The following is a 15,267-nucleotide window of genomic DNA, read 5'->3' as shown; positions in this document are numbered from 1 at the left end:
GACACAAAATCAGCACACAATAATCAGTTGCATTTCTATACACTAAGAACGAGTAATCTGAAAAGGAAATTAAGAAAATTTCATGTACAATAGCATCAAAAAGAATAAAATACTTAGGAATAAACTTAACCAAGGAAGCAAAACACTTGTACACTGAAAACTACTAAATGTTGTTGCTGAAAGAAACTAAAGACACCAAATAAATGGAAAGACATCCTGTGTTCATGGATTGGAATACTTACTATTAAGATGTTAAAACTACCCAAAGCAATCTACAGATTCAATGCAATGCCTATCAAAACCCCAGTGGCTTTTTTTTTTTTTTTTTTTTTTTTTGCAGAAATAGAAAAATCCATTCTAAAATTCATATGGAATCTCAAGGGACTTTGAATAGCCAAAACGATCTTGAAAAAGAAGAACATGAGAGGTCACACATTTCCTGATTTCACAACTTACTACAAAGCTACAGTCCGGTTCTGGCATAAAGACAGACATACAGATCAATGGAGTAATATGGAAAGCCCAGAAATAAACCTCCACATACATGATCAAGTGTTTTTTGACAATGGTGCCAAGACCATTCAATGGGGGAAAGAACAGTTTTTTCAACAAATAGTGCTGGGGAACCTGGGGAACCTGGATACCAACATGCGAAAGAATAAAGCTGGACTCAGACGGGCACAGTAGCTCATGCCTGTAATTCAAGCACTTTGGGAGGCTGAGGGGGGCAGATCACGAGGTCAGGAGTTTGAGACCAACTTGACCAACATGGTGAAACCCTTTCTGTACTAAAAAAAAATACAAAAATTAGCCTGGCTTGGTAGCACATGCCTGTAATCCCAGCTACTTAGGAGGCTGAGGCAGGAGAATCACTTGAACGTGGGAGGCGGAGGTTGCAGTGAGCCAAGACAGCACCACTGCACTCCAGCCTGGGTGACAGAGTGACACTCTGTCTAAAAATAAAGAATAAAGCTGGGCTCTTACCTAATATCATATACAAATATTAGCTCAAAACAGATCAAAAATCTAAATGTAAGATCTAAAACTGTAAAACTCTCAGAAAAAAAAAAAAGGCAAAAGCTTCACAACATTGAATCTGACAATGATTTCTTAGATAGGACACTAAAGGCACAGACAACAAAAGAAAAAATAGTTAAATTGGATGCATTAGAATAAAAATTTCTGTGCATTAAAGAACACAATCAACAGAGTGAAAAAGCAAGCCATGGGATAGGAGGAAATATTTGCAAGTATATATAACTGATAAGACGTTAATATCCAGAATATATAAAGAACTAAAACAACAGAAAACAACCTGATTTTAAAACAGGCAAAGAACTTAGACATTTCTTCAAAGAAGATATGCAAATGGTGAATAAGCACATGAAAAGATGTTCAACATCACCACAACCATTAGGTAATTGCAAATGAAAACCACAATGAGATACCATTTTATATTCATTAGGATAGCTATTATTTAAAAAAAATAATAAATGATGATTAGGAACTGGTAAAATTGGAACTCTTGTGCTTTGCTAGTGGAAACGTAAAGTGATACAGCCACTATGAAACCATTTTTATGGTTTCTCAAAAAATTAAACACAGAGTTACCATATTATCCAACAATTTCATTTCTGGGTCTGTACCCCCAAAAGAATTAGGTGCAGAGACTTGAAAAGATATTTGTATGCCTGTGTTCACAACAGTGTTATTTACAATGACCAAAGGATAGAAACAACTCAATTGCCCATCAATGTCTTAATGGATAAAGACAATGTGACATATCCATACGGTAGAATATTATTCAGCCTTCAAAAGGAAGAAAATTCTGACACATGCTACAACATGGATTAATCTTGAAGGCATTATGCTAAGTGAAACATGCCAGTCATAAAAAGACGCATACTTTACAACTCCACTTATAGAAGATACTTAGAGCAGTCGAATTAACAGAGGCAGAAAGTAGAATAGTAGTTGTCAGAGACTGAGGGAAAAGGAGAATGAGAAGCTACTATTTAACGGGTACAGAGTTTCAGTCTCGGAAGATGAAAAAATCTCTGGAAATGAATGGTGTAGATGACTGCACAACAAGGTGAATGAATGTACTTAACGCCAATGAATTGTACATTTCAAATGATTAAATGATACATTTTATGTTATGTAGATTTTGCCAAAATTAAATAAAACTTAGAATATTCAGATATGTTTTCTTCTTCTTCTTTTTTTTTTTTTTCCAGATGGAGTCTCGCTCTGTCGCCCAGGCTGGAGTGCAGTGGCACAATCTCGGCTCACTGAAAGCACTGCCTCCTGGGTTCATGCCATTCTCCTGCCTCAGCTTCCCGAGAGGGTGAGACTATAGGTGCCCACCACCACGCCCAGCTAATTTTTTGGATTTTTAGTAGAGACAGGGTTTCACCGTGTTAGCCAGGATGGTCTCGATCTCCTGACCTCGTGATCTGCCTGCCTCAGCCTCCCAAAGTGGTGGGATTACAGGCATAAGCCACTACGCCTGGCCTTATTCTTTTATTTTTTTTGAGATGGAGTCTCACTGTGTTGCCCAGGCTGGAGTGCAGTGGCATGATCTTGGCTCACTGCAAGCTCTACGTCCCGGATTCATGCCATTCTCCTGCCTCAGCCTCCCGAGTAGTGTTTTATTCTTAGTAATCAAAAACTTGAAACAACTAAATATTCATCAACACTTAAAAGATCTGTAAATTGTGATATATGCATACAGTGAAATACTATACAGCAATGGGAAAGAAATAACTACTGCTAGAGACAACTACATGAATGAATCTCACAGACATTATATTGACTGAGACAGACATTATATTGACTGAGAAAAGTTACCCACAAAAGAATACAGAGTCCATTATCCCATTTATATGAAGTTTTAAAAGCAGGCAAAAACAGGCTATACTGATAAGTCAGGACAGTAGTGACTGATGAGGAAGCCTCCTGGGGGACAAGAAATGTTCTATATCTTTTTCTGGGTGGTAATGACACCAGTGGATACAATATGTAAAGAAAAAAAACATCAAACTACTCACATAAGATTTGTATAGTTTATGTTCAATGTAACTCAGAGTTTTTTTTGTTTTTTGTTTTTTGTTTTTGAGACGGAGTCTCACTCTGTCGCCCAGGCTAGAGTGCAGTGGCACAAACTCAGCTCACTGCAAGCTCCACCTCCCAGGTTCACGCCATTCTCCTGCCTCAGCCTCCCGAGTAGCTGGGACTACAGGCACCCGCCACCACGCCCGGCTAATTTTTTGTATTTTTAGGAGAGACGGGGTTTCACCGTGGTCTCGATCTCCTGACCTCATGATCCGCCCGCCTTGGCCTCCCAAAGTGCTGGGATTACAGGCATGAGCCACCGCACCCGGCCAATGTAGCTCAGTTTTATAAAATGAAGTGACATGGTGATGACAGAATGACAACCTCAGCTAAGACTCAGGAGGGGGCTATTGAGTAGATCTAGCAAATGTTTTAGGGGATTGTGGAGCAGGTGGGCCGGGGCTCATGCTTTCAGAAAACTGAACTAAGGAGATGCACTTTACCAACCATGGAAGAAAGTCATTTCTGACTCTGCAAAAAATTGGACTTATAATAAGCTGATCCCTCTTTTTTAGTGTTTAAGGGGAAAAATACAAGTTCCGAGTAGCCTACTGCTCTTAATATAGCACCCAGAAGCCCCAGTCTGACATAAAACAGGGCAAGGTGTAAACACAGGAGTGTACATCTTTCAGTCAACTCTAGCTCTCTAGTCCGAGAACTGGAAGAAATTTCTGCTTTCTGATATCAAGGCCATTTATGACTAAAACAACAATCCTGTGACACAACTACTTTGAACCCATATTTACAGTGGACACTGAGAATGGCCTTTCCCAACCAGGGACCACATTTGCCCGACTGGAGCATCACTATAACAAGGTCTTTGGGAACGCAGGCTAGCAAGTCCCCTGCCGAAGTTGAGTCTATAAACAGTTTAAACTGTAAAAACACAGTTTTTGCTGTGGCCTCAGTTTCCAGGTCTACCTGAATGGATTCCACTCCCTATTGTGGAATATTACAGAGAGGTCCTGGGATATTTCATAAATAGTTGGAGAGCATCTTGTTCCAGGTGACTCGGCCCAGCCTAGCAATCTAGAGGCACTACCCTCCCATCAGGACACTGGCCACGTCTGAGATGTCATGGAAGAATGAGTTTCAAGCACTTACTTTCATCATTAGAAACATTCCCCAGAGATGTGTGGCTGGAATAACGTTTGTTTTCACTTTCGTTGAGACATCTTTCAATCCAGCTCTCTAAAAAGAAAAAAAAAAGAAAGAAAGAAAAGAAAAAGAAAAAGAAAATCACAGAACTGCTGTGGGTGTTTGAGGAGAGACAGAACATCATAAATGCATTAGATTTAAATGCTCATCAACATGCATGTGGCATCTGCCCAGACTGGAATGGGATTTTACACGGAGTTCCATGTGCACCACTGCTGCTGCTGCTGAGACTGCTGAGTAGTTTGGATGCAAAATGGCTTTTTGAAGCCTCACTTGAGTATTTCTTGGTCAGATTCTACGAATTCTGGAGTATTTGTAGTACCAACTGAGGATTATCTTTCTGAGCAAAGAAGGTATGTTCCTGAGTAGCAGTTTGTAAAACCAGACTTGGTCAACTGAATCACTGGTGGTGGTTTGTAAACTTGTGAATTAGCAGCAGAACTTTTCTTCAAGTGAAAACAAAAAGAAAAACAGGTAAAACTTTAGGGACTCTGGTTGGAAGAGGACAGGGAACCTTGTAGCTTGCCTCTCTTTGGCCAGGGACCCCTCAAAGAGCTCTCACAGACTGGAAGCCATAGCAGGAAGAGAAATCAAAAGCACTATGGTAGCTATGCAGCCCCCCCGCCTTTTTTTTTTTTTTTTTTTGAGATGGAAGTTTGCTCTTGTCACCTAGGCTGAAGTGCAATGGCGTGATCTCGGCTCACTGCAACCTCCGCCTCCCGGGCTCAAGCTATTCTCCTGCCTCAGCCTCCTGAGTAGCTGGGAAGGCGCCCGCCACCAAGCCCTGCTAATTTTTGTATTATCAGTAGAGACGGGTTTTCACCATGTTGGCCAGGCTGTTCTCGAACTCCTGACCTCAGGCGATCCGCCTGCCTTGGCCTCCCAAAGTGCTGGGATTACAGGCGTGAGCCATTGTGCCCAGCCGCTATGGAGCCCTTTTAAAATCCAAGACTATGGGTTGTTTTTTTTTTAATCCAGTTTCAAAGGCTACAAATACAAATGTATTTGTCGCAATGTAGTGTAATACTTATTCTGTTTTCTAGACCACCCACCATTCATTCATTCATTCATTCATTCATTCATCATTCAACAACATCAGCTAAGTACAGTCAGCTCTACTATAACACTTGTCTTGAGAAAACAAATGTGTCCCAATGCAAGTGATATATTTGGGAACAATCTGAGCAGAGTGCAAACTTTGTGTCTCTTTATGCTCCATTTATTTCATAAAAAACATTAGGTGAATGCAGAAAACTCCACGCCCCTCCCCCGCCATTATACTGAGCACCACAGAAATATGCAGAACGCACTCATGTTCACACCTCAGACATCTACCAGCTACTTTGGTCCACATTGTGCTATGAGTCACACCTGCTCACTTCATAATAACTCACAGGCTGCAACCCTTCCGATATCCACCTCTAAAGGCAATCTTCAGGTCTTTTCCAAGGTGAAGTGCCATTTTTATTGGATTTGTGTATTTCTAAACCATTTAACATGTGCAAAACTGTGATATCATTTTTATTAGGTTTCTGTCTTTTATTATGTGTCACTGACAAGGTTTTTCAGTATTGTGGCCCTAAGCTTATTTTTCCAGTAAACTCAGTGGTCTTTGTTGGCCGATTCTGTATAATGTGGAAGGCATATGGGGTGTTATAGCAGAAATGGCTACACCTATGGCTGCAGGCTTTTGGGCAGTGTGGTTCCCCATTGCCTTCTTTATGATCTGGGAGCTGGTATTTATTGTACACCTATTTGAACATGCCAGCCCTCTGCATAAGTTATTTCATTGAATCTTCACAACAACTCTCTGAAGCAAGGATTTTAATCTCTATTTTTCCTAGAAAGCAACTGGGATTTAGAGGGATTAAGTAATGTGACTCTTCATAATTCAAAGAGCTGAGGAAAAGATCATTAGTTAACACCTTAGGTTACACATTGTAAAAAGAAGCCACGTAGACGAGTAAGCTATGTGGAGAGGGGAAATCAATGTCAACAGCCGGGAGAGATGTCGGATTTTTGTTTTGTTTTGTATTTTATGTCCCAACAAACTGCTCTTTTAAAAGCTGCTTCCAAAATTGTGAATAAGTAGGGGGAAAATATCTGAGGGGAGGAACAAGGGCCAGCTTGTTGAGAGGATATGGAAATCTGATATTTCCCAGGAAATACTGAGGAGCAGAGAAATTCAAAACATTAAAACGCTGCCCCTTCCAGATATCGAATGCACAATGTGGAGACAGACAGCTTGTAATGTTTCAAAGCTGGGGGTAGGTGTCTGTCATCACACTGTATCCAAACGCATATCTGCTTACAAATCTCCAGAATTCGTTTCAGGATTCTCCAGAACGTCTCCACTTAGATCTTCTCATCCTTTCAATTCCTGGCTCATTTTCCCTGGCAGCAGCCATGGCTACATGTAGATGGCATCTGCTGAAGTTGGCAGCCCCTGCCTCCACCAAACCATACCATCAAAAGCAATATCTATAGTTCTGGGCCAACCCCTGGTCTTCCTAGATAGGTATACACACTCAGTCACTCTCACACGCACTCACATCTACACCCCAATCCCCACATTGTCAGAAACAGGAACTAAGGGAAGCACTCTCCCTCTCACCCATTTGCCTGCGCTGGATTCAGGCCTGTTAACATCAGAGTCCTTAGAAGGGCCTGTTCTCGCAGGTGAGAACCCCCGTGACTGGTGGGACATTCTCTGAAGAATTTGTGGCAACATTCCCGAGACGAGCTTGTTCTAATAACCAGGTAAGCCAAGAGAGCACAGCGCCCACCCACAAGAGCTCAAGTAAAGAAAGAACTTTCCTGACGGCAGCACCTGTCCTCCACACTGTGCAATCCCACATTGGAGAGAGATGAAAGCAAGGCTACGAGAAGTGGGAGAGGGTGGGAGGTACCGTGAAAATGAAAGAGAACACATCTCACCCATCGCACCCACTCAGATCTCTCTGACCCAACAGTCTATGCCTGTAGCCAACTGTGCTCCCTGGGGCAACCCACAATAAGTCTGGTCTCACTGGCACATTGCAGATATGAGAAGATAACCATCATTTCCCCGTATTTCTGGTTGAAGTACCCCCATCAAAGAACTGCATTGTTTCACCTCTTTCTTGGAAAAAAATGTTCCCATTTCTTTGCCATCCAGTTCACCTGCTTCTGGGTGTCTTCTAGTTAATCAATGTCCATGTGAACACGTGGCACTTGGGATAGACTCTGAGGGTTCAGACCATGGTGTGAACAGTGAAAGAACCATCACCTGTGTTGTTCTGGACAGTTGGAGTTCTCATGCATTCAAGGGTCTTGCATTCCAGACTATGTGGATGCAACACTCTGAGATATCCAAACCAGATACAGGCCTTGAATCTGCAGGGGCACTTTGACCTTTGTCTTCTTCCCTAGTGGAGCTCTTAGGAGTGGCATCTCCAATTCATGTCTCATAAGCCAGGTAGCTTCCTATGACTGGAAGGCCTCTCTTTAGGTCAGCTGAAGTCAACGTTATGTACTTTAAAATTATTTTTAACAATGGATTTCGGTCTTGCAGAGGTCAAGAATTACTTGGGCAGAATGACATGTATACTGAATTTTGAATGAAACACTGTGTTCTTCCACCTTATTGATTTGTAGGTGATGTGATTTTATAATAATAAAGTTCAGTATATATTGAGCTCTCACTATGGGTGAGGTATCATATAACTGCATTACATACATCATCATACTTAATACTTATTACAGTCCTAGAGGTGGGTGCTATTAATAGGCCCATTTTAGAGATAAGAAAACTAAGGCTCAGAGAGATTCAGTGACTCGTCCAAAGTCATCTGGCTAGTAAGAGGAAGACCAGCATTCAAACTCAGGTCATAATCACAATGCTCTCTCCAAATGTGAACTGAGCTTTCTCCTCCTATGTCCCATTTAGTCCTCAGAACAATGTGCCAATTCTGCGGCATTTTTCTCAGTCTGCTTTGTATTCGAAGTTTTGCTAAAACTCTACTTATATAATGCGCTAAATTCATTTACATATTTTTTGTCAGCCTTTGTCACACACAGAAGCCTCTTCAGTTTAGAATTTAAACCTCTTAAGAATGGAGCCTGTTTTATTCTATTTCTTTTGACTCTCCACTAGTACTGTTATAAAGTTTTTCCTGTAGTCTGGCCTCAGTAAGTGTTACATCAGTGACACATATGTCAAAGAATGCATAGCTTATAAGTAGATACATCCACATATCTATAGAATTTCCTAATCATTTTCTCTCTCTTTTTTTTTTAACCGCATAGGCATGGAAAAGTAAAACACATCAAAGGCGATTTTCCAAATAAAGCAAAATTCAACACACATTTATTTTGTGCCTTCTAGATGCAAGAAGCTGTGCTAAAGAGAAGCTGTAGTGGCCAGGCGCAGTGGCTCATGCCTGTAATCCCAGCACTTTGGGAGGCTGAGACAGGCCGATAAAGACCAGCCTGGCCAATGTGACGAAACCCCGTCTCTACTACAAATACAAAAATTAGCTGGGTGTGGGTGGCATGCACCTGTAATCCCAGCTACTCAGGAGGATGAGGCAGGAGAATAGCTTGAACCTGGAAGGCAGAGATTGCTGTGAGCTGAGATTGCACCACTGCACTCCAGCCTGGGTGACAGAGTGAGACTCCATCTCAAAAAAAAAAAAAAAAAAAAGAGAGCAGTTGTAGTGATATAAACATGAACAAGACTGGCTTCTGCCCTCTAGTTACCAAGTAGAAAGTAAGGCATGTGCTACCCCCTGAGCTCATGAGTGCAGGACCCTGTCATTTTTGTCCATCATCTCACACCCAGTGGCTGGCCCTGTGCCTGGCTCCATAGATGTTGCACAATAAATACATGTTTTTTCTAAAAAATTAAGTTCCTATTGAGTGCCAGGTACTATAGAAGCCATTTTCACATATATTGTCTAAATTGGACCCAGAACAACATTACATGTCATGTTTTCATATCTCTAATTATAGATATGGAAAGTTAGGCTTGAAGCAAAAGTTCTAAAGGAAGGCAGACTGTGATCAATGCTGCAATACTGGTACTGAGTTCTGGGGACTGCATGGGACATAGGAGAAAGAGAGTTCAGTTCCTACTGAGATAACTTCCTATTCCCAATTGCCTCATTCTTGATCTATAAAAATCATCTGACCTGTTAGTAAGGACCAAGCTTGTGCAAGTGCCCAAGAGGATTTGCCTACAGCTGTGAGCAGAGGCTCCTGGGCTGTGAAGCATCCCTTCCCCTGATTCATCTGGGATTATGGGCAGGAAGGAGGAGGCAGATAATGCCTATGGATTTTCACTTTCAGGGAGTTCAGCCCACATTCCTTAGAGGAAGATCTTTGTGCCTCTTCACTTTGGACTGAAGATTTGGAAACCCCAATGTGAAGTTATTCTCCTGGGTACATATAATGAGGTTGAGGAGAGCCATGTATAGTTATCAGGTTTTCTACAAGGCTTCATTCTCTTTACAGCAGCAAAGAATAACTCAGAAGTAGCCGCATCAGGGACATGGCACATCCAAGGCAGTTCAAGGTTCAGAGTGGTGCTTCACAAACTCATATTGACCTGGCAGAGAGGGCCTATTAAGAAGGTTATCAAGAGCCAGGTAATCCTTGAAGTTTATAGGACACATTGACAGGAATCTCTTAGATTATCCGTGCATCCATTTATTCATTTTCCAAATAATTATCAAGTATCTTCAGTGTTCAAATAGAAGAGATGAACAAAAGCTATTCAACAGGACACACATACATTACATAGGATATCTCTTGTGGACTAGCGTCTCAAGACCTAAAAGTATCTGGGTTTTTGTTGTTGTTGTTGTTTATTCCCTTTTTAAAAAATCACTTATTTTTCCCACCCTTAACACGTAAATTCTAATGACCTTGTGTATCTTGTTCAGTACCTTGTCCCCAAGAGCCTAGTACAGTATTGGGCACATAGCTGTAGTGATGCTTGTGATAAAGAAAAGTAAAGGAAGAAAATAATGGAGAATGAGAGAGGAGGAGCGGGGATTCTCCACTAGAAAGGCCTCTGGGAAGAAACAGCCCGTGAGCAGACACTGAGTTTAGTGAGGGAGCAAGGTTTTCCAAGATTCAGAAAGAGGGGACCACAAGGGTGAAGGTTACCCCCAACCCCAGGAAAGATCATGCTTGACTTGTTTGAGGAATGGCAAGAAGGCTCAGGGGGCTGATGCAGAGTGATCAAGGGGGAGGTGGTACAACATGAAAGAGAAGACAGAGATGGGCTTGGTAGAAAGTGGGGTTTGGAGCTCAAATCCGACTGGATTTCAAATCCCAGCCTGGCCACTTACTAGTTATGTAACATTGGGACGGTTCCTAAACCGTCCTGAATTCTTACCTACCTGATTTCTTCAAAGATTAACTGGAATTATAAAGGTAAAGCACTTAGTGTGTTTGGCTTTAAGAGCCATAGAAAAGTGAGGAAGGCATGGTCTCTATCCACCAGGAACTCACAGCTGAGTGACAGGGACAGATGCCCAATGGTGACGTCTGGCATTTATTGAGTGACCTCCAGTGCTGGTCGCTCCGCTCCACATGCTTCATCTCTGTTGCTCACAGCAACTGAAACGGAGACTTGACTAACTTTGATTTGCAAGAATGAAACTCAGACCCAGAGAAGCTAGTTGGTGGCTGAGCTAGGTCAGGTCTGTCTGACTCCAAGGCTGGGGTGTGCTCACTGCCCACACTGCCCACACTGCCCACACTGCTTCTACAAGCAGGTACCAGGAGTGTTTGGTATTATAATAAGATGCTGTGGGGCATAGAGAGGAGAGCTTCCATGGAGAGGAAAGCCTGGCTGCTTCACAGAGGGGGTGGCATTTCAGCTGGTCCTTAAAGGATTCAGCACCTGCCAGACCAAGGAGGGAAGCAGGGCATTTCAGGCAGGAGGGCTGCCTTCAGGACAAAGGCACAAAGCTGTGAAAGGCCTGGTGGTTCTGGGAAAGGTGAAGAGTTCGCCGACCTGTGACTCCCAGTGCTGGGAGACAGGTGGAAGAGTCCGTTAGGAGCAGATTGCAAAGGCCTTGCCCGCCGGGCCCACCAGGCCACGAAGCCTGCAGGCAGCTGGGAGCCAGCCGTGGTGTTCAAGCAGTGGGGAAGTGAACACGCTGAGTTTTGTTCCTGAGGCACTGGATGAGAACACGGAGGTCTTGACTTATGCAATACCTGTAGAAAACGCCTCCTGACTTAGAAAGTGTCACCGGGATTTAATAGAGGCTGTTATTCACACTGTATCAACAGTCTCTCAGGGCACTGTGCTGGGGCCTATTTTAGGAACTTGCAGCTCCAGAAACGCTACAAAAGAGTTGACACGCCACACTCACAGCTACCAAGGGCAGGCCTGGCCCCGGTTCCCCCTGGGGGTGCCAGGCCCACCCCAGTCTCCTCTCCCTGGGCCCTGGTCATTACCAGTGGAACGGCGCCGTCGAGGCCTGGTCCTGTCGCCTCCCGCACCAGGGTGGGCTCTCCTTTTGATCATTCTCTCTCAGCCCCTTTCTGTCTCTCTCCTGGCTCCCTGCCGGTGGCAGTGGCGACACACAGAAGCTTGGAGAAGCCCAGGAAGCCAGCAGCTGTGGCCTCTCCAGGGGGTGGCTCAGGTCAGTGGGTTGCCATGGCAACGCCACAGGCCCTGCCCCAGGGGCTGCTGGGTTCCAGGAAGGGGCCCTGCCCCGCCTCTGCTTTCACTCCTTCCCTCATTTACCAAGTATTGATTTAGCACCTACTGTTTGCCAGGTTCTGAGCAGCTAGTGATGAACATGGCAGACAAGGTCCCTGCTCTCAGAGAGCTTATATTCTGTGGTGGAGACAGAGACAAATTAGCAAGAAGACAGCAGAAAGTGAGTGTTATGAAGAAAATAAAGCCATAGAATGGGAGATCAAGAGAGGTGGGGGTGCTTTTTGGGCAGTGGGGACACTGAAGGCCTCTCTGATGAGGTGATGTTGGAGTGCAAGGGTCTGGGTGGCCTTGGGTGGGTGAGGAGAAGCCAGGAGGCCAGCATGGCGAAGCGAGAGGTGGGGAGAGCAGCAGGAAATGAGGTAGAAAGTTGAGAAGAATCCAAAGTATGTAGGGACTTGCAGACCCTCCTAGGAACTTCACATTTATTCCAAGTGTGCTGAGAAGCTATTGGAGGACTTTAAATAGGTGACGCGGACTGCACTGGCTCAGAAAGGGTAGCCCACATTCATTCATCCCTGTCTTCATTTGGCAACTATTTATGGGGTACCATGCACCAGGGGCTGACTACACAGGAGGGACACAGCCTCAATGGACAGTTCAGTCTTTTTGGAAGATTAGAGTTTAGTGTGGACAACTATAAATAATCACACAGCTATGCAATTGCCAAGAGTGCCACACGAGAGAAAAAAAGGGGGATTCGGTCTAATCTGGGGGTAGTTAGGAAGCTTCTTGGAGGAAGCAGCATTAAATTGGCAGCTAAAGAATGCGAAGGCACGAACCAGGTGGAGGGGGAAGAAGCATCTTCCTGGCAGAAGGAACAGCATGTGTGAAGTTCTTGAAGCAGGCAGAAGAAAGATGCATTCAAGAAACTGACAAGCAGCCTGAGCATGACTACACACATTGATTCAGGTATCAATACGTGTTTCCTGAGATCATGCTACTTGATAAGCACTTTACGATATGCTATAGGGGATGCACATACATAAGCCTTGCTTCTGTACTCAGTGCTGGGTTAGGAGTCTGGACTGTATTCAGTAGGTCGTGGGGAACCTCATAAAGTTTTTTAGTAGAGTGGGGCATAAGTAAAGCAGTTCTGTGGGCAACTTCATCTGGTGCTGCTAAACATGTTTTAGAGGGGAGAGAATAGAAAAGGAGGCCACGGAGTAAGGGTGACCATATCCCTTATCATCCAAACCTGAACACTTTTGAGATTGAAAAGCACTATCATTAATAATTTTGCCAGGATCACATGCATAAACCAGGATCGAGCCAAGCGAACCAAGACTTACTTGTCCCCCTCTGTAGGAGGCCACTAGAAACTCATTATGTCTTAAAGACCTGAACTGGATGGATGAAGTAATTTGTTTAAAAAAAAGAATGCTGTGGAGAAAATATAGGAATTCTTTCCAGTTGACTGTGTTCACTCCCCAGACAATCCATGTGATCACTGGCTCTGTGTCTCTTCCTCATCAGCTGGAGTCTCAATCACAACAGGACACAGGTGAGCCTGAGATGACGCTAATATCATTCTCCTGGAATATGGCCTCCCAACACAAGCACCATAACCTTCATCATCATCATTGTCATTGTCATCATCATCACAGTGATGACTTGCCCAAGATCACGCAGTCGTTAAGCTGCTGAGCAGGGATTTGAATCTGACTTGATCCTAACCACTCACCTGTGCTATAATACTGGTAATTATTATATGCACATTAAAGTCTCACTGTGAATTCTAAGCTGTGTCTAACATAACACCAGACATACAATAGGTGCTCAATAATGTGGCTACCCTTTCCCTCTTTAGGGAAACTCAGTATGTAAAACTCTAAAGCAGGCAAGGAAATTAACTAAGGGGTCATTATCTGCAATGTACAAGAAAAAAGAAAAGAACGAGGGAACTCCCAATGATACACCAATGCCGTTTGTTCAGAGATCATGAACTCACCAAGAGTCTTCAGACACTAGAGAAAATTCAACCTAAGGTGTTCAGTGCCATCTCCTGTCGAAGATAAATTCAGTGTAAAAGCAGATCTCGGCTCTGAAAATATCCCTGGGAACACTAGCATTCATGTACATTATTGCATAACCAGGTTGTAAAAATTTCATTTTCCCTCAACTTCTGCAGAAGGGTGTACCTACTACTACTTAATGTTAGCAGACTTTTTTCTTTGTTTCTATTTCTACTATAACAATATTATTAAAATATAAAATTAGGAAAAGAATCATTGAGGCCAAGGTTACTTGCTCTGCATGGCATCTGATATTATCCCATCCTTGACATCATTGCCTTTTCCAGTTTTGGGTTTTTATTTTATTTTTACCTCTCCTGCTCTGTTTGGGGATGTGGATTCTCCCAAAACCTCAGGAGCCAGGCACCCCTGGCTACAGAAGCTGAATAGATTTTAACCCAGCCTGAACTTTTGAGGTAAGCCACCAAAACATCCTTCTCGTAGGCAAAATGCCTTTATCTTTCCTGTAAGTTTATTGCAGAAATTACATTTTAAAATGTTGAAAAGAGAAACATATTTTCCCACAATCCCACCACTCTAACCTGGTAACTACCTTTCTTTTCTTTTTTTTGTGTGTATTGGTCGCAAGTCTCGTATCTATAAGCGCACGTAAGAGAACTGTAACTCCAGCAAACATAGCATTTCTATTCGTTTTTCTCTTAATGTTCTACTATTATGTAGATTTTTCCTAGGGCACTACAGTCTTCATAGTCATCATTGTTTGAAAGACGACCAATGTTCCATTGAGCAAGTGTTTCTATTTTCCATAATGTTTCAATAAACGACTTGGTGCATATCATTTTTTCTTTGTTTTGATCATTTCCTGAGAGTCACTTAGAAGAAGGAAAAGTTACCAGGTGGGATTAGTGACTAATTACCAATGAATTGTCTGAATTTCAGGCTTAATACTTACTAGTTCAATGAATCAAGGCAAATTAACTTCTCCAAACCTCGGTGTCTCCTTAGGCGTAATATGGATAATAATAATCTGCCTACCTCATTTTAATAGTGTGAGATTTAAGTGAACAAATGCACAGAAAGCACATAGAATACTATGCTTATTCTGGACCAGAGCAAGTTCTAGCCACACGGAACAACCATAATCCCAAGAGTTTGCTTCTGACAGAGGCACCTTTTTTCCTCTTTTTCTTTATTATTTTTTTGCACCCCAGTCCTGACCACCTTTTTTAGAGATGGGATCTTGCTCTGTTGCCTTGGCTGGAATGCAGTGGCACCATCATAGCTCACTGCAGCCTCAAATTC

The 15,267-nt window shown here is 43.0% G+C and overlaps 1 protein-coding gene across 2 annotated transcripts in view; it reads right to left on the bottom strand.

Annotated features, from left to right (window-relative positions):
* The window catches only part of RFX4 (regulatory factor X4), a 179,358-nt gene that overhangs the window by 148,895 nt on the left and 15,196 nt on the right, over positions 1-15,267 (bottom strand). For both annotated transcript variants that reach the window (XM_077952579.1, NM_001261061.1), the window contains 1 exon segment: positions 4,219-4,305. In XM_077952579.1, coding sequence (XP_077808705.1) covers positions 4,219-4,305 — 87 coding nt within the window.

Source organism: Macaca mulatta, chromosome 11 (assembly GCF_049350105.2).
Source record: "Macaca mulatta isolate MMU2019108-1 chromosome 11, T2T-MMU8v2.0, whole genome shotgun sequence".
NCBI classification, from domain to species: Eukaryota; Metazoa; Chordata; class Mammalia; order Primates; family Cercopithecidae; genus Macaca; species Macaca mulatta.
The sequence above is the reverse complement of the archived record's forward strand: the minus strand, read 5'-3'. Positions and strand labels throughout refer to the sequence as shown.